At 33.0% G+C, this 24,326-nt stretch overlaps 5 protein-coding genes across 6 annotated transcripts in view; 4 read left to right on the forward strand and 1 right to left on the reverse strand.

Moving 5' to 3' along the window:
* LOAG_16435 (hypothetical protein) overlaps window positions 1-11,069 on the forward strand; it is a gene marked incomplete at its 5' end in the record, with an annotated part of 27,554 nt that extends 16,485 nt beyond the window's left edge. The window contains 15 exons of the mRNA XM_020449088.1: window positions 212-301; window positions 683-837; window positions 959-1,147; window positions 1,372-1,540; window positions 1,765-1,857; window positions 2,042-2,179; window positions 2,591-3,738; window positions 4,605-4,779; window positions 5,115-5,271; window positions 5,558-5,667; window positions 6,057-6,379; window positions 6,688-6,798; window positions 7,031-7,156; window positions 10,659-10,770; window positions 11,051-11,069. Of these exons, the coding sequence (XP_020307460.1) occupies window positions 212-301; window positions 683-837; window positions 959-1,147; window positions 1,372-1,540; window positions 1,765-1,857; window positions 2,042-2,179; window positions 2,591-3,738; window positions 4,605-4,779; window positions 5,115-5,271; window positions 5,558-5,667; window positions 6,057-6,379; window positions 6,688-6,798; window positions 7,031-7,156; window positions 10,659-10,722 (3,048 nt within the window). The 3' untranslated portion in view covers window positions 10,723-10,770; window positions 11,051-11,069. The remainder of the gene's footprint in view (window positions 1-211; window positions 302-682; window positions 838-958; window positions 1,148-1,371; window positions 1,541-1,764; window positions 1,858-2,041; window positions 2,180-2,590; window positions 3,739-4,604; window positions 4,780-5,114; window positions 5,272-5,557; window positions 5,668-6,056; window positions 6,380-6,687; window positions 6,799-7,030; window positions 7,157-10,658; window positions 10,771-11,050) is intronic.
* A 537-nt stretch (window positions 11,070-11,606) lies between these two features.
* On the forward strand, window positions 11,607-11,857 carry LOAG_04375 (hypothetical protein; the record flags this gene model as incomplete). The annotated part of the gene is made up of 2 exons (XM_003139912.1): window positions 11,607-11,660; window positions 11,738-11,857. 2 exons carry the CDS (start codon window positions 11,607-11,609, stop codon window positions 11,855-11,857), a joined length of 174 nt encoding a protein of 57 aa, XP_003139960.1.
* Window positions 11,858-17,460: 5,603 nt separating this feature from the next.
* LOAG_04376 lies at window positions 17,461-20,368 on the reverse strand (the record flags this gene model as incomplete). Of its 2 annotated transcripts, none has more annotated exons than XM_020446583.1 (8): window positions 17,461-17,682; window positions 18,129-18,302; window positions 18,555-18,707; window positions 18,829-18,883; window positions 19,084-19,143; window positions 19,368-19,546; window positions 19,711-19,925; window positions 20,218-20,368. In XM_020446583.1, the coding sequence occupies 8 exons, from the start codon at window positions 20,366-20,368 to the stop codon at window positions 17,461-17,463; spliced, it is 1,209 nt and encodes a 402-aa protein (XP_020307461.1). The 2 variants fall into 2 exon arrangements, with proteins under 2 accessions (XP_020307461.1, XP_020303102.1); XM_020446582.1 differs by having other exon boundaries at window positions 18,829-18,967.
* A 1,525-nt stretch (window positions 20,369-21,893) lies between these two features.
* Window positions 21,894-22,651, forward strand: LOAG_04377 (hypothetical protein; the record flags this gene model as incomplete). The annotated part of the gene is given in 4 exon segments (XM_003139914.1): window positions 21,894-21,945; window positions 22,304-22,457; window positions 22,511-22,538; window positions 22,550-22,651. 4 exon segments carry the CDS (start codon window positions 21,894-21,896, stop codon window positions 22,649-22,651), a joined length of 336 nt encoding a protein of 111 aa, XP_003139962.1.
* Window positions 22,652-24,048: 1,397 nt separating this feature from the next.
* LOAG_04378 (hypothetical protein) lies at window positions 24,049-24,270 on the forward strand (the record flags this gene model as incomplete). The annotated part of the gene is made up of 1 exon (XM_003139915.1): window positions 24,049-24,270. The coding sequence occupies one exon, from the start codon at window positions 24,049-24,051 to the stop codon at window positions 24,268-24,270; it is 222 nt and encodes a 73-aa protein (XP_003139963.1).
* Between the last annotated feature and the right edge of the window lie 56 nt (window positions 24,271-24,326).

Raw genomic sequence — 24,326 nt, forward strand, 5'->3', positions numbered from 1 at the left:
CAATACATTCATAATATTAATAACAAATACGTGGTAAGTTTAACTTAGTCAAGTGGAAACCACAGAATGATGTGAGGTAAAAAAANAAAAAAAAAAACCTAAAAGAGATGAGTTTAGAATAGTTGCGGCGAGTGATCCACCGATGGCTTTATATTATCAACTGGATTATTGAATAGCCCATCGAATGAGGTGCACAAGAAACTTATTTCAGATGCGGTTATTGCGCGAAGAACTAAAACAGGCGAAACACAAGATAACTGTTCAGGCTGCGGATCTAGAAAAAGCTGAAACAGATGCTGATGTAGGTAGATAATCCTTATAAATTAGATCTGTTCTGTATCAATCACCTTATCCAACTCTTATTCATTGGTAGAACGCTTTTCTTGTGCAAAATTCCTTTTTCTTTTATTTTTGCTCTTTTAGAGCTTAAACTTTATTTCAGCTTCTTTAATTCAGTCAGATTAATATATCCTTCAGGTTTGATAATAAGTTTCAAGATTAATATGATCTAACTTCATACTTGGAGACTGAATTAAGTAATTAATTAAAAAAATTAAGTGAATTAAGTAAGATGAGGTTAGACGAATATGTTGTAATAAATTGAATATTGCATACTATAAGCTAATAATAGTATTAACAAGTTACTTGCCATTTTTCCCTACTGTCCAAAACCTGTTTCCAGGAAGCAGAACGTTCCTCTCGGGAAACTATTGATGAACTCGAAGAGGAAGTTCGGTCTCTCCAAGAAAAACTGAAAATTCTAGAAATTGATGAAAAGAAACAGAGCAAACGTCTGTTAATGGTTGAACAGGAAATGATGAAAAGTCAAGAAACTAGGTAGGAGAAGTTTGATGACGAAACGAATTTTGCCACGAAGTACCACTGTTTATTACTGAATTATTTCGAAACAAAATTTCTGTTCGATCTTCACTTATATCATCTTTATTTCTAAATTCAGCGAAAAATACGAAAGGAAGTGTGAAATGCTGATGAAGGAACTTGAGGAAGTTCGTGCTGCTTTCATTGATACCAATGCAATCCTGGAGACATTCAAAGCTGAAAATGAGAAGCTGCTAGCGAAAGCAAGTTTAGAAGATGAAGTGCTCACCTTAGCTACTTCACTGCAGTCAGCTCGCGATGAGATCAGGTTTGTCCAGTTTTCAGCTTTAACCAACTTCAGTCGAAGCAAGTGAATTTTTAGATTTCATGCCGAACTCTGAACACCGAGACCTAGAATGGTTGGCATAATGTGTCAGATTGTCATGAGGAAAGTATTTGCAAAGTCTCGATGTGATTAACTTTATAATATTATGCCGAATACTGAAACGAATTTTGGTCTGGGCATTTGTAATCAATTTTAAGTAAGTTTAGTATAAAGCATGATGAAATCGCAAAACTCCGAAAGGAATTGCGTGAGGTACATGAAGAAAATGAGCGTTTGTTGATGGATGTTGATGTACAAACTCAAACATTGCAACAAGATGCTCAATCAGCTCGATCTGAAGGTGATGAAGCGAGAAAAGAAATGGAAAAATGTAAGGTAAACAACAAATTTAATTAAAATTTTATCATTTTAATTTTATTCACTTTGAAATTAAAAAACCTTGATCAGGGCAAATGAAATACAATATATGTATATTGAAGAAAAGGCTTAATAAAACATAACTGATGCTGATGGTTTTTTTTTTTCGTAGGGCATACTAGATAAAAGTCCATTCCTTTATTAAATGAATCATGAAGTTCTTGAATTATTTTCTTTTTTAGAGTGACAAAAGTGTTCAGCAGCAGGAGAATGGCCTCATTTTGGTTGAGCTTAGAAATGAAATTTCGAAACTTGAAGAACAAGTGATTGAAAAGGTATGAAAAATTCACTAAATTATAGACTTGAAACGACATATACAAGGTTTTACCTTTGTTCCAAAAAAATGTCACTAATTTGTAATAAGGAATAGATAGGTTGAAGTGTTAAGGGACCTTTTTTATATTATTGGATTTATTTTTCCTAAATCTTAAAAATTTGATGTCACTGTTTGCTTTACAGGAGAGAATGCTTGGAGATTTAGAATCGAAATATCAGAAAATGTTAATTAATGCAAAGCAGCAACACGAACAGCAGATTACTGAGCTAAATAAAGAAGTGGAAAGATTGAAAGCTTCTGAAAGCGGTAAAATTGATGAAGTAAGCTGACAGTTACAAAAAAAGAAAAAAAATCTTAATGGTCATAGCTATAAGGCTTTCAAATGTGGATTTTAGGCTAAAAGAGGGGAATGGATTTAGTAAAAATACTTTTATTTATGTTTTGCAAAAAAGTTACTTCCAAGTTAGTTGCTTTATTTCTGGTTTTCTGCGTACTGCCAAATTTTTCTTCCACTTTTAAGCAGCTCATTCTTTTTAGATTCTATAGGCTCACAGTTTTTGTTGTTTGATCAATTGTTATTAATGGACTCTTTCATTTTTTTGCGTATAATAAGTAAATGTTTGTTAATATAGTGCAGTGATCTTCTATTCATATAATTCTTTGTAATGTATGAGTTTTTTATGGTTTCTGCTGGAACAGTGTTATTAATGCATAATTTCATTACTTTATAGCTCAATGCTGTAATGATGAATCTGAGGAAGGAATTAGCTGTCAAGGGCGGCAGTGTTGCACCTTTCAGAATTAATCAACATCGTGAATTTCAAAGCAGAGAGGCACAAGATCTGGATTTGAGTCCAAGATCTGATTTCGAGGAGAAATTGGCTACTTTAAAAGAATGCATAGCTGATGTACTTGAGGAAAAATTATTTTTCGAACAGAATGACTGTCAACCAATAATGGTCAACAAAGCTGTTCAAACAAAGACGGAAGTAGAGGAGGGGAGACATATCATTTCCGTGAATAACGACGATGAAGAAGAAACAGTGAAGCGTGTAGATAAAGATAGTCTGTTGCTAAAACGAGACGAATGTAATCATGCAAACAGGAGTTGTGGCACTACCACTGAACAAATTTGGATGTCCAAATCAAATAGTGAAGTTTGGAGTCTAAGAGCGGAGTTAGCTTTTTTGAAAAAACAAATAAAAGAAGACGAAATGGACAGTAAGTACCTTCAGAAGCATATCAGAGTGCTACAAGCGACTGTGCAAGAAAATAAAGAAATTTTGGATTTGATTAAAGAAACGGAAAAAGATATAAAGAGCAATGAACTTGAAACCAAAGAATCTTTGAATCCATTTGAGGAACAGATTGAAAAATTAAAGACGGAGTTAGTAAATGTCCAAGAATGCCGAGAACATCATAAACGCGAAGTAGACCAGAGAGATTTGGACATTGTTAGTTTGAAGAAAGATATTGAAAATTTAATAAACGATATGAGATCTTGCAAAACACGTCTTCAAGAAAGCAATCGTTTGGAAGAAAGAAACAGAGTAGTCGAGTTTGAAAATAAAAACCTTCTCGATGAATGTTCATCACTGAAAGCAAAGTTGACGGAATTAAAGGAGCAACTTGTTGAAGTGGAAAATGAAAATACTAAAAAGCACGTTGAGGAAGTGAAGGATCTTAATGAACAACTGGATAAAGCTCGTCAGGCCTGTAAATTATCAGAGGCAGAAATGGATCGATTGCGAGAGCAATCTGAGAATCTGTCAAAAGAAGTGAACCATTTAAGAAACTTTTTAAATATCGCTAATACGGAGAAAGAACGATTGAAAACAGAAGCATTCGAACGACTGAAGGAAATGGAATGGCTGTCGCGGTAATTATATGAATTCCCTTTTGATATTTGTTAAGTGAGAAAACGTTCATCTATCCTCACCCGTCAGCAGTTCCGATTTGCTACTAACATTTTTCATTTGTTATTTCTCTTTATCTGAAATATTTTTATCGCAGAAAAGGCGTATTTATTTGTTGCAACATGCTTCTACCTTTAACTTACTGCTAATTTATTACTCACTTGTCAACAGTGCTGATGCTATTTTGATAAGACTTTACTGCAACATCTACATTTGGTTGTAATTTGTTGGCGTTCACTTTTTAACTTCCTCAGTTCATATCTCTATATTATCACTTAAAGCCGTGGATTGATTAAAATTTCGCATCCGTAATTTTTGCTTCAGATTTGCTTCACTAAAATTAAAAAACAATTGAACTCATTAACTTTCCCCCCTGTTACTTAAATGTTAACTGTGTTATCTGTTGTTGGTTTCTTAAACAGCACAAGTAGTATTTATCATGCTTTACTTATTTATTCAATGGCATCATACTTTTTGCGTGTTATCATGCTCATCGTTTCAACGCGCTTAATTACAGAGCTTGTCATTTTATGAATAATTTGCGGAAAGTTTAAAGTTCAAATTAAAAGTAATCTTTTTTTAGAATTTCCGAGCTTTACTCCCGCTTCGCTGTCGCTAACTCTTTCTGTGTCACACTGCCTACCTGTAAACTATAAATTTTTTATTAAATTTTGTGCTGATCGCTAAGGAATTTTTCTTCTGAAGGGATAGCTGCATTACTGTTATCTCACGCTATAGAATATCCTTCTGCTGAGGAAAGATCCTTTCTTCTCATGAAGGAAACTTGTAATATGAGGATCTTAGATCTGAGTGGTTTTTTCTTTTACAGTGAACGGACAGAGCTAGAAGTAACTCGACAACAGCTAGATGAAGCGATAGCGGAAGGTGAGCGTCAAGCTCGGGAATTAGCAAGATTAAAAGTTCAAGCTAAGGGTGATCAAGACTTGGAAAGAGATCAGCAACAAGAGCTCCGTGATTTGCGCCAACAAACTCAGACCGTCGAGGTCCAGTCATACCTTTTTGATTTTAATAGCTGCTCGAAAACACAGTCTGTCATGTCTTATGAAGTCCATAGTATTTTCCTTTGTAATAATGATTTATTTGCCTGAAGCTAAGTACATCTCTCTCTCTCTCTCCCGCTGTTTCTCTCTCTCTCTTTGTTGTTCTCTCCACGACAATTTTAAGAAACTGAAGATGCTTTTATATTGAAATTCATGTCTATGAACAGTAAAAACCATATTAAAATTCTCGAAACTATAAGATTAAATCTACGGACATTGTTGCTTGAATTAAGTATTTATGACCGAAAACAGTACTGGTTATTATGAAAATTTTTTAGGAAAAGTGGAAATTGGAATGCAAGAAGAGCGAAGCGGATGCGCAAGGTGCCAAAATAGAACTTGAAAAACTAACTAAAACAAATGAAACATTCATTGGCAACATCAAAAGGCTTACTGATGAGCTCGAAGTTGAACGAAAACGAATTATCGATTTAGGTTCGTTATAATGTTTATAGTGGATTGAAGTGTGGTATTTATAGTGAATTGTTATATCATGATATTCATTTAGTTATAGTGGATTGAAGCATTAAAGGGTTGATCTAATCTGAAAGAGACAATTTTTGTTCTTAGAATATCTGTTAAATATACTTCCTTACATCCTTACCGTATTTAAGAACGTTGATGAGAAGTTCCTTCAGACCTGGATATCTCAGAGAGTCGTCGGATTCGTTCGTATAATAGTGAAATTTCCATTTTTGTAAATGTCTTAATTCAGTTTTAGGTATCGAGAAAGTGCACCTTCTGAGCGAAATTGAACAGCTCAAAAATGAACTCGACACACTGAAAACAAGAAATACACTAAAAGAGGATTCACCAAAAATGAAAAGAAAGGTGAAAACCTAAGAAGATAGAACTCAAAAATTTTTCATATGCACGATACTTTGTAAATGCGAAGATGTTGTAATGAGCTTTTTAATCGGATATCTTTTTTTCATGCCTTCCAAAAGATAGGTAATAATAAAGTGCAAATTATTGATTGGCTTTATATTTATAATCATTTTAATAACCATGCTTTCAAAAAATCTCTCTTTTTGCTAGAAGAAGTGCATACTTATAGGTTCACAAAAGTAATCAAATATGTCATATTTTCTAGGAAATACATAATTATTCACAGCATTCCCTGTAATCGTGTAACAACATTGGTTGAAGATGTTTTTAGAATCACCACACAGTTTATTGATGTAGAAATAAACAATTCAGTTCTGACTGAATTATTTTAGTTAAGCGAATTAATGGCTGAGAATGCTCGCCTGACGAGCGAACTGTTAAAGGAACATAATCCATTAGATGAAGAACTGAGTAAGCAAAATCAGCAAATGGAAGGATTGTTAAAAAAGCATGATGAACGTTGGGAATACGAGGAGAAATTGCTACCGCAAGAAAATCGAGAGGAATTGAGAAAGCTTACGGAGGATTACGAGAGACGGTTGCAGCGGTGTAACGAAGAGTGGACAATAAAGTCGAATAATCAAGAGGAAATACTGAAACGAGAAATGAAGAGGGTGAAGGATGAGAATGAAGAATTACGAAGTCAAAACGAAAGGTTAATTTAATAAACAAAGAAAATATTTGAAACAAGGGAACATGATAAGAGTTTTTGTATATTGTATGTATATGTATAAACATATCTTAAACATAAACATGAGATTTATTTTGCATTGGGACTATCCTTTTATTTAGTACAATATTTCAGTGGCAATACGATTGCTAATTAAAATAACATTTGTTGACCTTCGGCAGATATGTTTAATATGTTGTATGTTTAATGTTTATGTTTAAGATATGTTTAATATCTTATATGTTTTATTATACATCAGAAGTCCTTTTATTTAGGGTATCATCAAATTTCAGGATACGAAAAGAAATGGGTGAGATACAGCGAGAAATGGAAGGGAGCAAGCAAATATCAGAAGAACCGGATATTGAGAAAAGATTAAACGAATCGGAGGGTAACTTGTCCAGGTTTCAAGATTTTGCTTACTTCTCTGTGAGCTCTAGAAATACATTTTTGAGTCAATAAAATTAAGTTGTTACTTGAAGATATTCCATTTTGCTTTTAAATTTTTGTTCCTTACGTCCTCCAGGACAGGATTACTAACCGGATGATGACATCTGCTGGAAATTTATTGTTCAATTGTGATATCATATTAAACATTGTTTATGTCTCATATATTCTCAAGCAGCAAGTTTCAAGGTTGAAGGCAGTATGCAACATTCCCACACCACCACCTCGTAAAAGAATTGGAAGTGAAATAACCGATGGAGTGTTACAATTATCGCTAGCGGAAGAAAATAAGAAATTGAAGAAAGATATCGAAATGTAAGTCTCGTTACGTCTTGATCTGCTAAATAATTTTCAGATGAATAATTTAGATTTCTCTAAAATCAAACATTCATAGCGGAAAATGTCTCTAAAAAGCAATACAGTATATCAAAAGATCTTTTGTCTGCGGAACAGCAACTGAGACCATCTTCAGGAAATCCACGTGATCCTCATGTTGTTACTGAACAATATATCATGGCAACTTTCAGGGTCTATTTATAGCTTCTGGATATTTTCTTTAGATTCTAATGTGGGTTCGCATATTTACCGTTAAGGCTGTAATTTGCAGTCGGAATCTGCTGGTAGATTACTATAGCATTTACATTTCATAAAATTTGAACCGAACATTTCTGTCTTAAATCAGTTTTCTATTTTCTGTCTCACATCTTGATCAAGTTTAACTTCTAATTAATTGATAACTCGCAATTCGTATTAAGTAAGTTGCTTCTCATCTTATTTACATATCATGTTTGTGGTTTAAGTTTAGCTGCAACTTTTTTTCTTCGATTTGGTGTTCCCACGCATGTAGAAGGATTTGACCCCTATACCACAGGTGTTTTCTGACTTCCCTTCCCGTTTATTCATGCATTCATTCATCTATATCCCAAATGAAGTATGTTTACACAACATATTATCCTTCACCAACTCTTCCCAAATATATTATAGTTCACGTTTCAGTGGAATATCGCTTTTACCTTTTTTCTTTCTTTCTTCCTCTCTGTTCCTGGCAGGACATCATTATGATAGAAGTACTAATAAGAATATGTGAATTATAAGCCTATATATTCAAAGCTTACTTGTCTTTATTGTGCTAATTAATGAATGATAAAAGTCGAAATCTCTTGTTCCATTACTGTCTTCACTAACTGTTAGCTGTTTAAGTAAATGAGAAAATAAATGATAAAACAGCTTGTGATTTGATTTTATACTTTGATGCTATAATAATCATAGTTAAAATCGAAACAGCTGCTCATAATCTGAACAAACACAAAAAACCTAACGACAATTCTGACTGATTGCTTACAGCACTCACTCGCTTTCAGAAGATTTAGACCGGATTTAGTTGAGACTAACTTGAAAATATCGCACTTCCCATAGCACCGTCCATTAATGGTCGATTAACGAAGTGACCGAAACGTCCACTGATTACGTAATGTAATTTGCACGCGATAGTCAAGAAATCAATAGAGTATTTGTCCCGTACGGAAACACATCCTCAAAGTTATGTAACTTGTGGAAGAAAAGTATTCTTCGAGAACTGCTAGCTTTATTTTAATTTCTTAGCCTAACATGTCTCCTGGTTGCGCTAATCCAACTTTCTTTGGTGAAAGAAGAGCTTATATTTCAAGAAACATGCCACCTATCAAAGATTTCTTTTTATTTGTCATAGAATTTGATAGAAAATTTAGAAAAATACTGGAGCAAAACAATGAATTGTAGTTTCATTCCTTATTTTAAAGTATATTCATCTTATTTTCTGAGAAAAACAGTGAATATGACTCCAAATGAAAAATAAAAAAGGGCCTTTGCAAGCCTAAGTTTTTTGTGATGGAACACCAAAAAGATTTGTTCCTAGAGTAATCCAAAATTTTTGCTTTTTTCTTGGACAATTCACTATCAAAATAAAGTCGATACTGTTCATATATATTAAATGTAGAAAGTAATAAAGTAAGGGTAGTCGGTCCCTAATTCATACTCATTTTTCGCAATAAATTTATTAACATGTACTTAACAAGTACTCAAAACTTTTGTTATCCAGGAAGGGCACTGCTGCGAAGCGTGAAGATTTAAGAAGCGGGGCTGTACTTGGATATTCCATTTCGGTGCTTTCTTTAATGCGCAACCATTTAGTCGGATTATAAATATGTTCGACATAAGATGGACTTTCCAGATTCTAAAATTACGCATTATGCCTCTTGTGGAACATGACAAAAGTGTCTAAAGGTTGTAAACAAATCTTATGATTGGCACTGATTGAAATATTTAAATTAATTTTGCAAAGATTGTCGGAATTGATAAAATATTCAGTGGTGTTTTGAGAACAACTACTTTATTGTATGCAAAAAATTTCGGTTGGAACGAAGATTGAAATTCCCAAACGATATGTAGGTAAAATGATAAGAATAAGGATACTAGCTCAGTGAAATGTACGGTAATGAATATGTAATTATGAGCATTTAAATATACTCTCATACCCTTGGATATGGATATTTCGATATGCAAATGATTTGAAACTTTTCAATCCTCATTTATTCATATCATTATGTATACAAGCATATAAGATCAAGCAATAAAGCTGATCACTTCCTTTCTGGCAAATAATTATAGTAACTTGTTTTTTTTGACTGTCTACTATCATTTTCATTTTTTCTCATAAATGTAAAAAAAGAAAAAATTCTATTGTTAAGCAGCTTCAAGTGTCGTTTCAGGAAGAAGTCAGTACATACATAGTACAACAATAGTTCGTCTTGTTAAGGGCACCAAGGGGGGTCAGAAACAGAGCGGGAAGATTTTAAATGGTCCTTATGGTGGAAATACGATAGTTCTTTTAAGAGTGGAAAATGCTATCTTGATCGTTTTTACGCCGAATTTTCGGCTATCTCTTTTTACCTTCATCAGTTTTGCTTATTTCATTCATGAACCTTTTTTCTATTTCTATCTTTTCTTGTACGTGACATACACTTTTTCCCCCTACATTTACCGTATTATGTTCGTACTTAAAGTAGTCGTTAAGCTAACCGTGATTATCCTTGATAGACGTCCATCGGCTTCAGCCTTTGATGTTCATGAAAAAATCACTTGCTTTAACACATTTGGCCCCATTCTGCCCTCATTAATTTTATTTCTATTCATTCATCTCATTTCATAAGAATTATTTTATGGTGATGCTTGATCCGATCGTCCTTGAAGAAAATCAACAATAAATTTATGACTGGATTTTTTTATTGCATCAGTAATGTGTTCCGATTGCACACAAAAGTAAAATGATCCATAGAATTTTTAGGTTACTGTGACCGCTTGACAAATGTGGATCTACAGGTTACTGTAGTAATTGGGCCCTAGAAATTTTTATCCCTTGCATGTTGACCTGATCTGACCTGTAATTAGTTGTCAGTTCTATAACCTCGTTAGTTAGTCACGCTGTGTATATTTTGATTGAGATTTTAGCTCGCATTGTGCTAATTTTTTTAATTGAATTGGAATAGTTTACTTTCACTTCGATCCTTACAATTCCTACTGAAATTTGTCAATTTTGAACCTTGATGTACAAAGTTTGTATCAACTGTTGATGAATAGAGAGTGATTTAATTTGAGTTGTTGGTTCAGTTTGAAGCGTATTTTACATTTCTGTGGTCTAATATGTTTTCCACGGCGCGGAAAAAACTTAATGTTCAAAGGAGTGAGCTCATCCGACGAATGGTAATGAAAAAATAGAATTCTCTAGCATACATTAATTCATTTTTTGAGTTTTCGAACTAGTTTTTGTTGTGTTTTTCAGGCAGCATAGGTTGGTCGTCGTTCTCAGGCGGAAATTACAGTCCATGCAGCAACAGCAGCAATAATAACAACAGAGATGCAACCTATAGTGCATTCCTTTCAAAAGTTTATTGGTTTGTTTTCGTTAATTTCATAAATACTTTTTGTAGTTCTGTATTTAGTTTCTTCTAGTATATGAGATATTTCGCACATTCAGCACTTAGAGAATTGTATAGAGCGCTGAGGAGTCGTTGTGTATAGGATGTTTTGACGGTTTGAAGTATTTCTTCATCCGTTTTGATGTGGACATCTTAATTAGTGCCCTAGGGCATTTTCTTCATAATTTTCTATTGAATAGATTTCTCATCCTATCAAAATGATAATTTTTATTTAATTTCAATTATATTTCGATAGTTGGCTGGTGATAGTTGAGCAAATGAAATGGAAGTTATCGAATCAGATTACCTATACACTGTTCTTTACAAGATTTCTGTTGAAGATGGACCACTTTTATCAGTGAATTTGGAATCAGATACGTGTCATTTTCATTTTGTAAATTAGTTTTTGTAATCCCAATTTTTTCCATTTTACACTTGTCTTTTCTTTATTTTGTATCCATAAACAAAAAAAGTTATTTCTTTATTGTTTCTCAAAAAATTTTCCCTTCTGGAATTTCTTTTCCTTCGTTGGCTGAGATCAAATAGTGCTCAGTTTTGTCAATTTACTGCATTCGCTCTGAAGCTTATTCGACAATGTGGAAAGTATATGCTTTTGGAAAGCTACTTTTCTGAAACATATACCGATATTTATTAGATACTTATTCATAATCTTGCAGTATTTAAAATATTATTTGATCATTATATATATGTAAATGCTGCAAGTTTAGATAATTGAACATGATGTTTCAAGCTCTAATTCATATTTAAATGATTCTTTGTCAACCCTTTTAGTTTGATCTTTTAGGAAAAGTATGAGATATATGGTTTCGGATGACGAGCTTCTCGTCCTTGTTGCCGTCGTTTTGGTATAGGTTTAGTGCTTATCTGTATGTTTCGTGAGTGGCACTGTACTGCTTTACTCCTCGAGTTTTGTTTGCATAAGAGTATTGATGATGATGATGGTGGTGGTGGTGGTGGTGGTCGTCGTCGTCGTGATGGTGGTGGAATGGGACGGGAAAACGCAGAGAGGTTGGAGAGTGACCGAGGGAGGAATACAAATTGATTCCGCCATAAGGAACAATATTGCGTTCTCGTTGTTTCGATTATCTTAGCCTACAAACAAAGCCATGCGCAGATGGATGGATAGTTTAGGGGATTCTGGATCAGTATCAAAACACTCTAAAAAATAGGCTAGTTTCAGAAACTTATTTTCAAACAGTTTTTCAAGATGATGTTGAGTTTGCAAATTTCCGGAAAGGTAAAGAATTCAAGATCTGTTGGGAAGAGTAATGAGGAGGAAAATTCGGTTCACATGTGTACGAAGGTATATGTATTGACTGGACGAAGTTACATGTACTGGCTTTACAGTTTTCGGATGAGAAATGAAAACGATCGATTTCTGTCAACAAAAAAACAAAACGATTTTATATGAAGAAATTAAGCTATAATAAAGGACAGTACGCTGAAGCAGATTAGTTGTGTGCAGAGATAATTTTATTATTTGGAAATGGTAGTACTTGGAGAGAGGTATTCTCTTGGTTTACTGTATTTGGAATTAGTTTTTAGCTAACTTCAACAATAACGAAGTTGTTGGGAGCAGCAGTCAAAAGGAAGTGGTTACTGAAAAATTGGATTTCCTTTTGAAAGGTTCCATTGGTACAGCAAATAATTAAGCCTGAAGTACTCGGAAGAGGAAGCTTTACATTTCATTCCAGTATTTTACTGTGAAAACCACATCATTGTTCAAACAAGCAAAGTATTAGAGCTAGTCAAGCACAGATTTAATTTTTAAATAAGCCTGTTTTTGTTAAGTAGTTAATTTATGTAGAAACATTTTCAAAGTACGTTCAAATATGCATGTACTGATTTCTCTTTCTGGAGCGTTAAGTAAATTTTTAACAAAAATAGTTATTGCTCATTTACATAAAGTTTGCAAAAGGGAAAAAGATTTGAGAGAAACATGGGAAGAAGACATGTTTTATGAAATGGAAAAAGAGGTAAGATAACGGATACGATTTTTGGTTGCATTGTATTGTGATTGAGATGCAATATCATTATTATAGTGCTTAGGCTCGGAAAAATTTTTTTTCCCTATTAAAAATTTAGCTATGTGAATGTTTGATTGATTTGTATAAAAAATGAAAAGGGAAAGAGGAAATTTAGGGACTAAATGTTTGTAAAATATACCTTGTGTTCAAACATTTCGATAAATTTACATATGTGAGGAGCTACAAACATAAAAATCAATCGGCTTACTTTACCTTGACGTGCAGAACAGTAAATATTTATTTATTTCTTTATCAGAAGGGGGTAAAACACTAAGCAAATTCTCCTATATTTAATATTTGTTCGTTAAACATGAATAAAACTAATATTTGTCCTCAGTTGGTATATTCTCCTTGCTTTGTCCCCCTCCTCTTGTCCCGGTCTAACCCATATATAAACAGATCCTGATCTGTCCCAACAGTTTCTTTCTCATCAAGGACGATCGAAATGATCGCTTTGCTTCAGAACGTTTCTTGATTTCACTTCGTTATGACTTATTAACTTTTACCATCTTAAAGAGCTTATCTTTGTCTCTTGGCACTTATTCATAATGTTTTATCCTATTCATTCTACTTGTATTCCTGTCATCAATCAGTTAAATATTTATTAGAATACATTCCTCACTGATAAGATATATATTTACCTAACACAAACATATCTTTTTTGATAACAGCGGAGAATTTATGTCCTTTCAATGGTTTGCAAACAGAAAGTAAAGTATCAAACCATGCTACGTTTTGATCTATTACGTGTCTTGAGCAATGCATGTCAGTTGGAAGTGGAATTTATTGAATTTCTATTTACCGTTATCTCTTCCTGCATTTATTTCAGCGTTGGATATAGATTATATAATTTACTTCGTACGGATATGTGATCGGTTTTATCGGTTTTTTTTTCCCTAATATGTCGAATAATGCGTCATTCCTGTGTCGCTATAGTTGATTATGTGATACTACAAGACGAGGTTCTTTTCTTCATCTACATCGCTTTTCTCGCTTTAATTCATCATTTAGTTTATGCCATGGCCATAATTGACGCAGATGTTGGCTAATTTTTGAAATTAAAGGATGAACTTCCGTAATTTACTTCCATGGGTCATAGTTTATATGGATAAAATATCAACCTTCATATGTTTCTTTTCCTTTTCCACACATCTGAATCAAATTCTAATTTTCCATTGTTTTGTCCCATATGTTAATTTTCAAAATGCATGTTATAAAATCATTCTTTAAAATGTCTATTTTTTTTTCTTATTTTCACCGACCTTTATAGATATTTTGCCTATGGGAGGTAAAAATCTTACTTCTGCTCTGTTATAGGCCATGATATCTTGACTGAGCTCTAGAAATCTCTTCAAGGCTGAGAAAGTTTCATTTTCTGTTGGAATTCATTCAAAACGATATTTCATCTGGTATCTGGTCATGGCTATCCTTCATGAATTTCTCCTTGTCCTTCAATTATATAAATCATTACAACTCAAAATATGCGTGTTTTTGTTTATTTGGTGTTTATATTTTTCCGCTTTTTTCTAAACTTTTTGAAGTAAAATATAAAATTCGCTAACTTTGCATCCTGTTATTGTCGCATTTATGATGAGTTAAGTCAAGATTGAAGGAAAGCTTCCTTGCAACACTAAGCCTGATTTTTGTTATTCATTATCTCACAGACACACCTTTAACAAGAGCCTTATCAGGTATATCAGGTTCCTTTGTTATTGGACCTTAAATGTAATGGTTTTCCAGAGTTTCTCCGATAACAAATCCATAAATGGTAAGAAACTAACTGCACTGGCGCTGTCATTTCCTGAAACTTTATTTGTATTAGCCTCATGGAATAACTTACAATACGAGAGGAACCAGAAGGATGAATATTTGAACATTTCGTTGATCTACAACTTAAGTTACTGTAAGTGGTGAATTTTAGGCAGAGATAATGATATATACTTATCTGTGCTAATATAATATGAATCCCTTCCATTTCATCTGGTTGCCCATTTTACAATTGGGGAAGTATTATCCAATTGGAAAGAGTGTACGGAAGTTAGAAAGGAAATGCCAATTTAAACTTCACCCTCCTTTCCCGTTTATTGTCTTCCGTCTTCTTCACACCTGACAATTGACAATCCATTTGGGTATGTTTTCATACTCCAACCACAACGTCTCTCCATTAAGTGAAGGAGAACGTGGAGCGCAGTTTGGCATATAAGTACTTATTGTTTTGTTGCACTATTTGACAAAAACAATGAGGTGTTCCATTACACTTCCTTCAACACTTGTAATGGAATGCAAATTTCTTACCTCTTGAAGAACTATAAATTCGTGTAGAAAAGGTCATAGTAATGAGGTCAATATATTGGTTTGTACTGAAATGGAACTCCTAATGATTTATTGAGATCAACCCTTCTCGATTGTATGTTAATTTAGTTGACATTAATTTAATTTAAAGGTTTGTTTGAAGGAAATACTTATGAATAAATGTAAATCTCGGTGGCAAAAAAAATTTTTTTCTCAGTAAAATAAGAATGCGCCCTTTGTTTAGCAAAAATATTGAAAAGTTTCGCAGGATTTTGACCTACAACTTTCTTAAAGAAAATTCGAAATGAATAAGCAAAGCGCAGTTGTAATCTTCTAATATTCAGCCAAACACTGCTTAAATTTTATTTGACCAGAATGACTGCAACTACAATTAACATCAAAATACGAATGATCAAAATCTGTTATTAAATACTGTTGTTATTGATAATTACAATATCCAACAGTTAGTCATTTGATGTATTTAACATTCATAGCACCTTTCAAGTAATCATCTTACCAACAATTAACAGATTAGATGCCTTGGCTCTATGACTTGTTACTATTTATGCTTTTCAAATACTCTTACAAATAAAACCAAGTTTAATTAGAATTTCCAAGTTTTATACGAATTTACAAGTCGAATTATAAAAACATTGTATTATTGCACAACATTTCAAGAATATTTAACTGCCATAAACAAATTGAGCGCCGACAATAAATGTCGACCATAATGTAGCGAAGAAAAGGATATAACCATTAAACCGTAGCGTGAGTGTATGTGCGCAACTGAATGGCAGAACGAAAATTGGTGACAATTTCTAATTTAATCAAAGGTTAAAGTAAATTCTTGAAACTTGAACGAATTCGAAGTTAAGCTAGTCTTTTCTTAGCTTAAGAAGGTAAAGTTTAATCAATAAATGCAACAAATGAATTAAACGATATGATTAGTAAGTTGGTGTGGAGAAGTCAGTTTTTGGCCATTTCCCCGATACAATTGTATTAATCCAAAGTTATATTGAGAGAACAACTAAAACATTTTTGGTAAACAGTGATGATTATAATGATCATGCATTTCTCTTTTCTTATCTCATAACTTTTCAAATTCAGTAATCTTGAAAACATTTCAAATTTTAATCAGAAAACTGAAATTAGGAGAAGAATGATTATCAGGAAATAATTTAGTTTTAATAAAATTTATGAGTCAAAGAACAAAAAGTTTGGAAAAAAAAAATTAAATCAATGAAATGATAGTAGTACTACACACAAACAATTCCGCTTCGTCAGTCATACAAATTTATCACAGTTAGATGCATTGGCGTCATCTTTAAAAATTTCAATTTTACAAATCCAAATCAATGCTATACTTTACTAGCGACTTTTCCTTGAAAAATTTAAATAAATTATGAGAATGATCTAATTATACATCGCCATCCATCTAATCTCCCACATCGGATCGAAAATGTGCGGTAGGTCAAAAGTTGATTCAAAAAAAAGTAATGATGAAATGAAAAATGATTAAGGCATCATCATAAATAGCATATTAAGTGAATTCGAAAAAAAAATTGCCTCAGATTTTGAATTTTTTGGTAATATTCAAAAAAGTTAAAATTAATGAGTAATTAACTAAACTAGAATTGATTGCAAATATTCGAATCATTTCAGTGAAAAAAAATTGAAGGACTATGCATATCGCATCATATCATATCATATCACCTAGATGACTTTGCAAAAGTACACAACAAATTATGTTTACAAACAAAATCGCAAATATTTGAATCAATGATAACTCGCTCATAGAAATGGCCAGTTGTTGAAATGAGGCACTACTACTAACTTATGACTTTTTCCTTTGCTTCAACGTCTTTCAACCTTTTTCTTCTAAGCTCCTTTTACAAATTTGGCAATGAATTCGGATTATTCGAACTGGAAAGCAATAATTAATGCAAGTTAACTAATACTTTATACTAAACGATAAGCCAATATTGTCTCTTTTGGACTTTGGCATATATAATCTATGAAAAAGTTCCTGACAACTTGTTAAAAAGTGATCTTAGAATTGGTTTCCCAATAGCTCAGTTATTATTGGCCAAAAACAATCTGTTAGCCTAACGAGAAACAAATATGAAGTTCACATAATTATGACGAGAGGCTCAATATGCAAATGAACTGTAATTGGCTATAAATATCATGAGATATCCTGTTTACTGTGACAAATCTCATTGCATTTGCAACTTTTTCTATTCTGATGGTTGATAATTACGCTTTGACTGATATCATGGCAAAGAAGAGACCAAAGATCGATAAATTTAAAAGATTACATTGATACCTACCTGTACAATGTTTGCTGATAAGGATAATCGTTAAGTGTATTGCTCGGTTGTGTAGCATACATATTATTGTACATACTATAATTATCGATAAGACTTCCAATGCGGAAGGCACTCGGTGTTAGAGTGGGTAATGTGGTTTGTGATAAATCTGGTACAGCGGTCATTGCACCATTCGAGTACAATCCAAAGGATGGGTATTGACTGGCATAAGGACTCATCTAGAAATGATTCATTAATCGTTGGATATTAGTGGTCAAACATTTATAAAATTACAGACGGAGATCAAATTATCCGAATAAACCAATTAAAGTAGGACTGAAGGCAATGAAAAGCTGTGAAAAAGTTCATCAATTCTTCGATATGTCAGAAAAGCGCAGTTTGGTGATGATTTTATGATATATTAAAATGATAATAGTGATTATGATAATTGATAATGAATGGTTTATTCCATGATAAGCGTGACCATCATTGGTTTTATCAAAGTAGTTATATTATCAATCATTTTGAAGCTTTTTAATTTTTAGGATCATAAAGTAATCAAAATTTTCTTTTTCACCCCAAATTAAGAATTGTTGAAGAACTTTTGCTGTTTATATTTACTGCGGTTTTACTCGCAGAGAAATTAGAGAATTATAGTTAAATTAAAATTAAAATTGAAACTCACCGGTACAGTTCCTACTGCTGAAATGACACTTGTTGGTTGACTGCTTACGGTAGGTGCTGTCAATGATGTGGTAGAGGGTAACTGTACAGATTGCATTACTTGCTGCTGAGTCCTGATTAGTTGAGAAGTTGTACCACTGGCAATTGCTCGATCGGTACTGGTACTTGTTTCAGCCTAAATTTTATAAACTCGAAGGAATTTTAAAGATGTATTTTTGGATTGTAATATAACAATTTTTAAAAAGTTCAGAAATCTTACAATTTTTACAAATTTTGAATTTTTGAACAGAAAATGCCACACATTAGTGTTGAAATGAAAGTATTTCAAAAACGACGTGACAGAAATTAATAAAAGTTGAAAATTAAGCAAACTGAAGTGATTTATAAAGTAAAGATAAATTTGGAGAATGGAAGAAATGATTTGTACTTCGCTTGGCGGTGAACATGCCATATCGGGTTGTTGCGCTTTTTGTGAACCACTTGAAATCTTCATTTCAGCTCTATTACTGATCCCTTTATTATCCATCATATCCTCATCGTGCTCTTCCTTGATTTGACTCGTCCTTGCGCTATGTCCATTCTGTAAATATAGGCACTACAAGTCCGGATATATTTATATATTCCTTGTAAATTTGCATACTAATATTGTATCACTACAATATGTTTTTGAATTGTTAAGCAATACAAGTATGGATACTAACCTTAATTTTCTTGTTTTTTGGTTTACCATCATTTATTTTGAACCGTTTTTGCCTCCTTAAATAGCATCCATTTTCAAACATATTACCGCAGTCTTCATGAAGAGTCCAAAAGCTACCTTTTCCCGGTTTGTCCGGTGTCCTGTACCAGAATTAACGATTAATTTATCATTTCAAGATTGTTTGTGCCGAAGGCGTTCTCAATAATCATAACCATGATAATGACAACGAAGTTTGCGACGTTAATAATAATTATACCTGGGTACTTTGACGAAACAATCATTGAAGCTAAGTGAATGCCTGATCGAATTTTGCCACCTGAAATAAATCATTGTATTGTATTAGTCCTCGAGATATTGCAGGAGGGAACATTATTGATCCAAAACAAATCTCAGAGATAGATTGCCTATGAAAAGTGAATAGATGTGAGAGAAAATTTGCAGATTATCAAAATATATGGATGGTAATTGTTTAGATTAATATATTAACAGCAATAGATAGCTAGTCTATGTAGTAGACAGCAATTTTTGATAAGCACTGACCCGGCTGACCTTTGCTGATTCTGTCGATAGTAGGCGTAATTATCCATAATGAATTGATAGATTTCTGAAAGTGTTAGCATACGAGATTCGGATCGTTGAATTGCCATTGTTATCAGTGAGATATATGAAAATGGCGGCTTTGCATTCCCTATTTTACCATTGTAAGTACGCATTTGAGCCTGTAGAAATGAATATTACATAATATAAATGAAACAATTGTTATAAATGTTAGATTCTTAAAGGGAAATTATACACAGTCACCTGCTTATATTAGCTAATTTTGCAACCATTTTTGCACCCCAAAAATCTGATGTTTGATATTCAAATTTTACGAAACACTTACAAGTTCCTGTTGTGTTTGTTCATTGAAGGTAACACGGGAGGTGCGACAATTCGGGGAAATTTGTGTGAGTGATGAGGATGGGCCAGCTATCGCGGAACCGGAGTTTCCGGCATTTGTAGAAGAAGTGGATGCATTATTGGTAATAGTGGATGATGCTCGATTGGTAGTTGAGGCCAGAGGCGATATTCCGCTTGCTACTCCAAAACTGTTATAGGCTGCAATTAATTAATTTCTTAATGGGACTATTTATCCTGATTACTAATTACAATATGCAAAATTAAACTCTTAAACAAAATAAAAGACAGAAGTTTGAGCTTTTGTAGATGAAGGTACTTTTTCGAATTCGAGAAAATTCCAGTTCCAAATCATTTTTTTTTCGTTCTAAAAACTTCATTCATTAAGATATCAAGTACACTGCAAATCATCCAGTATCGTAAAGGCTGCAATAAGTTACATGTTATCAAGTGATTAGTGTTGATAACATATCACAAAAGGACTAACACACACTTTGATTAACGGGATTCATGTAATTTGAGGTATAGTAAGTTGGTAGAGTTCCACTGGCCAAATTGTTACTGGACGGATAAGGGTACTGATTGTAGGCTGATAGAGCGGTTGAATAAGTTGGCATCACCGAAGCATAGTCTTGCGCTGTCATACCCTGCAACTATAATTGCATAATCATTGATAAAAGAATAATTGATAAGACTGTTCTTCTAATCTCATCTAATCTCTTCATTCTTTTTCCATTTTATCTTGCTATCTCTAGTCCTTCTATAGCTCTTAAGATCAAACATCTCACGGATTGATTTGTGGTCAAATAAAAAGATGAAAATTCCAGTTTACACGAAATATTTAGATTTGAATTTATCAATACTATGAGTGTGATAAGACCGTGATAATGATCATATACGATAGATGATTATAGCTGGAAAGCTAGATGGAAATAATTGCCAAAGTCATAATTGTAAAGTTTAACAAATCAAAACTTCAAATTTGAAACTCATTATTCTCATTTGAAACTTTCGATATTGAGGGTTAAGATTATTTTTAAGTGTTATCAGGATCATGATTATGATTATATTATGATTATGATTATAGTTATAGCTATACGAATAATAAAGCAGAGATCATTAAGTGCTTCATTTTTCAAGGAGTATGTATAATCAAAGCATTTCGACGATGGAGAAAATAATGATTGGCATTGGTCCTTCAAAGAATGCTCCTCCCTACATCCAACCCAATTTCTCCAAAGCTTGTCTCACAAAGATGATTACGGTACCCGGGACATATCATCTAGCAGCAGTCTCAATTGCTAACTGCTCCATCCATATTAAATTTCATCCTTTCTCAAATCGATCGATTTATGTCCGGATTGTCCCATCTCTTCCTCCGTACATAATACTCATACCGGCTTTCTTTTGATTAGTCTAAGAGAAGATTTTCTATATGAGGAATGTGGCGAATTTGAAAAATATTCCGTTTAATGAAGTTCAAATTTAATTAATTCGTAGCTTATTTCAAATTTAATGATTTAAATAATAAATTAAATTTCATAAAATTTTGAGAGAACAAAATACATCTAATTATGCTTGTATTTAACTGCTTATTTAAAAGGTGGGAATATTATTAGTTTAATATAATTTGAAAAAAAAAGCATTCTGGAAATGATAAAAGAACCTATCATTATTAAGCCATAGATAAAAACTTATAGTATTGATTGATTTGATGATTACTGTTGACCTTTTTTAAATGTACTTCGAAATGAATGGTTTGCCGAAGTACCAAAAGCAAACAGATGAGGGCGTCCCCAAAATTTCTGATAGGCAAATTTGCTGGGTAATGGAGAGTATGTACATAAAGGATGACGTTTACTACTATATTAGAAACCAAAAAAGAATGTCAATACTATAATTGCTCAGTTGACACGAACATTTGCAAAGTTTAGTACGGTTTTTTAATTCCTCGACTACTTTTGGTTAGCTAGAAATGCACTAGAATCTCCGAAACCAGGTTTAGAGAATCCCTGCTTGGCTTTATCGCATACCATGTGCATCAATACCAATATTTGCTAAGTGTAAATATAGATGAGAGTGGGTTAACGGGGTTAGCGGAAGGGTTTTATTAATTAATCAAACAATTAAGTCGAACAAAAATATACATAGTACCGAGAGATAATATTTATGAAACTCATTTCCGATAAGTTTACTGCTGGACAAATCACAGAAGACCGAGGTTTCTAATAGTAAGGTAAATAGTAGTAGTAGTAATAGTAACAGTGATGAATTTAAAATTCGATATATCAATTAATGAATGATCTTTCGGTAAAAAAAAAAAGTCATGAACTTTGGCAACTACACTAATAGTTTTGTTCCGTTCTAAAAAAGCTTTCAAATGTTTGGATCTATTTTCATTTTCATACACTAACTTTAACTCTTTTTCTAACTGGTTACGATCTTTACAGAAACATTATCCTCTCACAGTAAACCTACTTATTTCGATAATTTAAAATTAAAAATAAAATAATTGAAAACCTGGGTTAGGGTCGATGCTTGCGCCTGATAAAGTGCAACAGAATCAAATGTTGATGCAGAAACTGTTGAAGCGGACACAAGACCAGTAGTATTACTGAGCATTGTATTCATATTAGCTGCACTATCACCTGTACTGTTAATTGATGAGGTACTAGCCGTGGAAAGACCAAATACGTTTGCCGACTCCAGTTTTGGTTTTGCCACTTGTTCACCGTTTTAAATTCTATAATATCCTTTAAAATTTTGCATCTTACAATATCTTGAAGAGAAGAACGATTTTGTGAACTTTTCCAGGTAAGTTCCAGGTGAAACCATCACAACAAACCAAAAATCAAAAATTAGCCTTATCGTACCGTTCCAATGCCATAAATACGCCTTTCTCCATCCTTTCAATAATGGACATATAAATTTATGATGCATTTTTATTGTGAATACTACTTTTACTCCTTTTATTATTATTGTCAGGTTTAAAAGAAGAAAGAAAGGAATGAAGAAAGGAGAGAGAGAGAAAGAGAGAGAGAAAAGTAAGATGGGAGAGATAGGAGCTGGACGAAAGGATTGTATTGCGGAGAAAAAAAAGGAATCATTATACCGTATCCGTGGCATTTTTATTCGATCCACCTTGCTGGAATGATCATTTTAGAGTTGGTTTTTTTCTTTTTTTTTTATTAGTATGGTAATAAGAGAAAAATATTAAAAGTAAGAAGAAAAAGTGTTTTTCTTCCCAATTTCCCATACTCGACCTTCCTAAATTTTTCCAAACTTACCTTTTAATTAATTAATTGATTTAATGACTTAAATTGTTGCTAAATGTTCAATTTATACAAAAATTACAGATCCAAAGAAAATTTTAGGCATAGTATGAATAGATATATGCTATGGAATACATAAATATTGAAAGTTAAGTGATCTAAACTGATCGAAACGAGATGTGACAACTTCAGTAGAAAGTGAGACCTTTCTTCAAGAAGCTAATCAATATTAGTTATTAAATGTCATTGATTCTGATAAATACTTTATGGTACTGTTGAAAAGTCATGGAATTTAAGCAACATTGATTTCGTGAAATGATTTTTTCATTAAAATTTGGAACCCAACATAAATCAATATTTAGTTACTTTAAGTGATATGATTGATGCACAGAGAATACGTCAAAAGCAAATACGGACCGACGTGAAATGTCAATATTATCATTTCATCAGTTTCTGATGTTGAATTAGTAAACAGAACATAGCAGATTGAAATCACTACCAAATATTTACTCTCTTTATGACAGAATGTCTACTTAGTGACCAGAAAACACGTGACGATCACTTTTATGAGAATTTAAACGTCTGAAATGAATCGGAGAGAATGCGGCGAAATGTTTATATCAAATCATTTCGTAAGAATTCGTTTGAAATTTGTTTGGTTTCACTCAGAGAACAAATAGATGAAGGAAATGTTAGTAATGATGATAACGATGATATCACAACATAAAATTTATTTGCAAAATTTTAATATCAAATTAAAAGAGGATGAAATGAAATGACCTGACAGTAAAAGAAGATTGAAACTAGCTAAATCTATATGACGTGTCGACGAAGCGGAAGATGAGGAAATGGTTGACAACCGATCTCAGACTGTCCTGTCATTTCTAAAGCGTCTCCTACACCGCCTACCTGAGTCTTCCTATTTGTACAGCTAATAAAGCTAGTCAGAAGGAATGGCACAGACAGACACAAACAGTGAGCATACAGATGATACGTACAGGTGTTTGATGCTTACAGACGCCTCTCTTCGATAATACCGACTGACTAGAAAAATGGTGACAGTGGTGACAGCGAAGAAGGATGAAGAAGTCTATCCAACTAGTTGCACATTATGTCCTGGTCAAGTCAGCGACAAAACTTTCTCAACATTCTCGAATGACTCATTAAAATCTGCAATTGGACGATTTGAAAATCCCCTTACAGACCCTGACACATACGCACACACACAGACACAGACAACACACAACATACAACACACACACACACACACATAAATACATACACACATCTATTCACACATTCTCACATGTTAAACGCAAAAATACGGTAA

This window comes from Loa loa (genome assembly GCF_000183805.2).
Source record: "Loa loa unplaced genomic scaffold supercont3.3, whole genome shotgun sequence".
NCBI lineage: Eukaryota > Metazoa > Nematoda > Chromadorea > Rhabditida > Onchocercidae > Loa > Loa loa.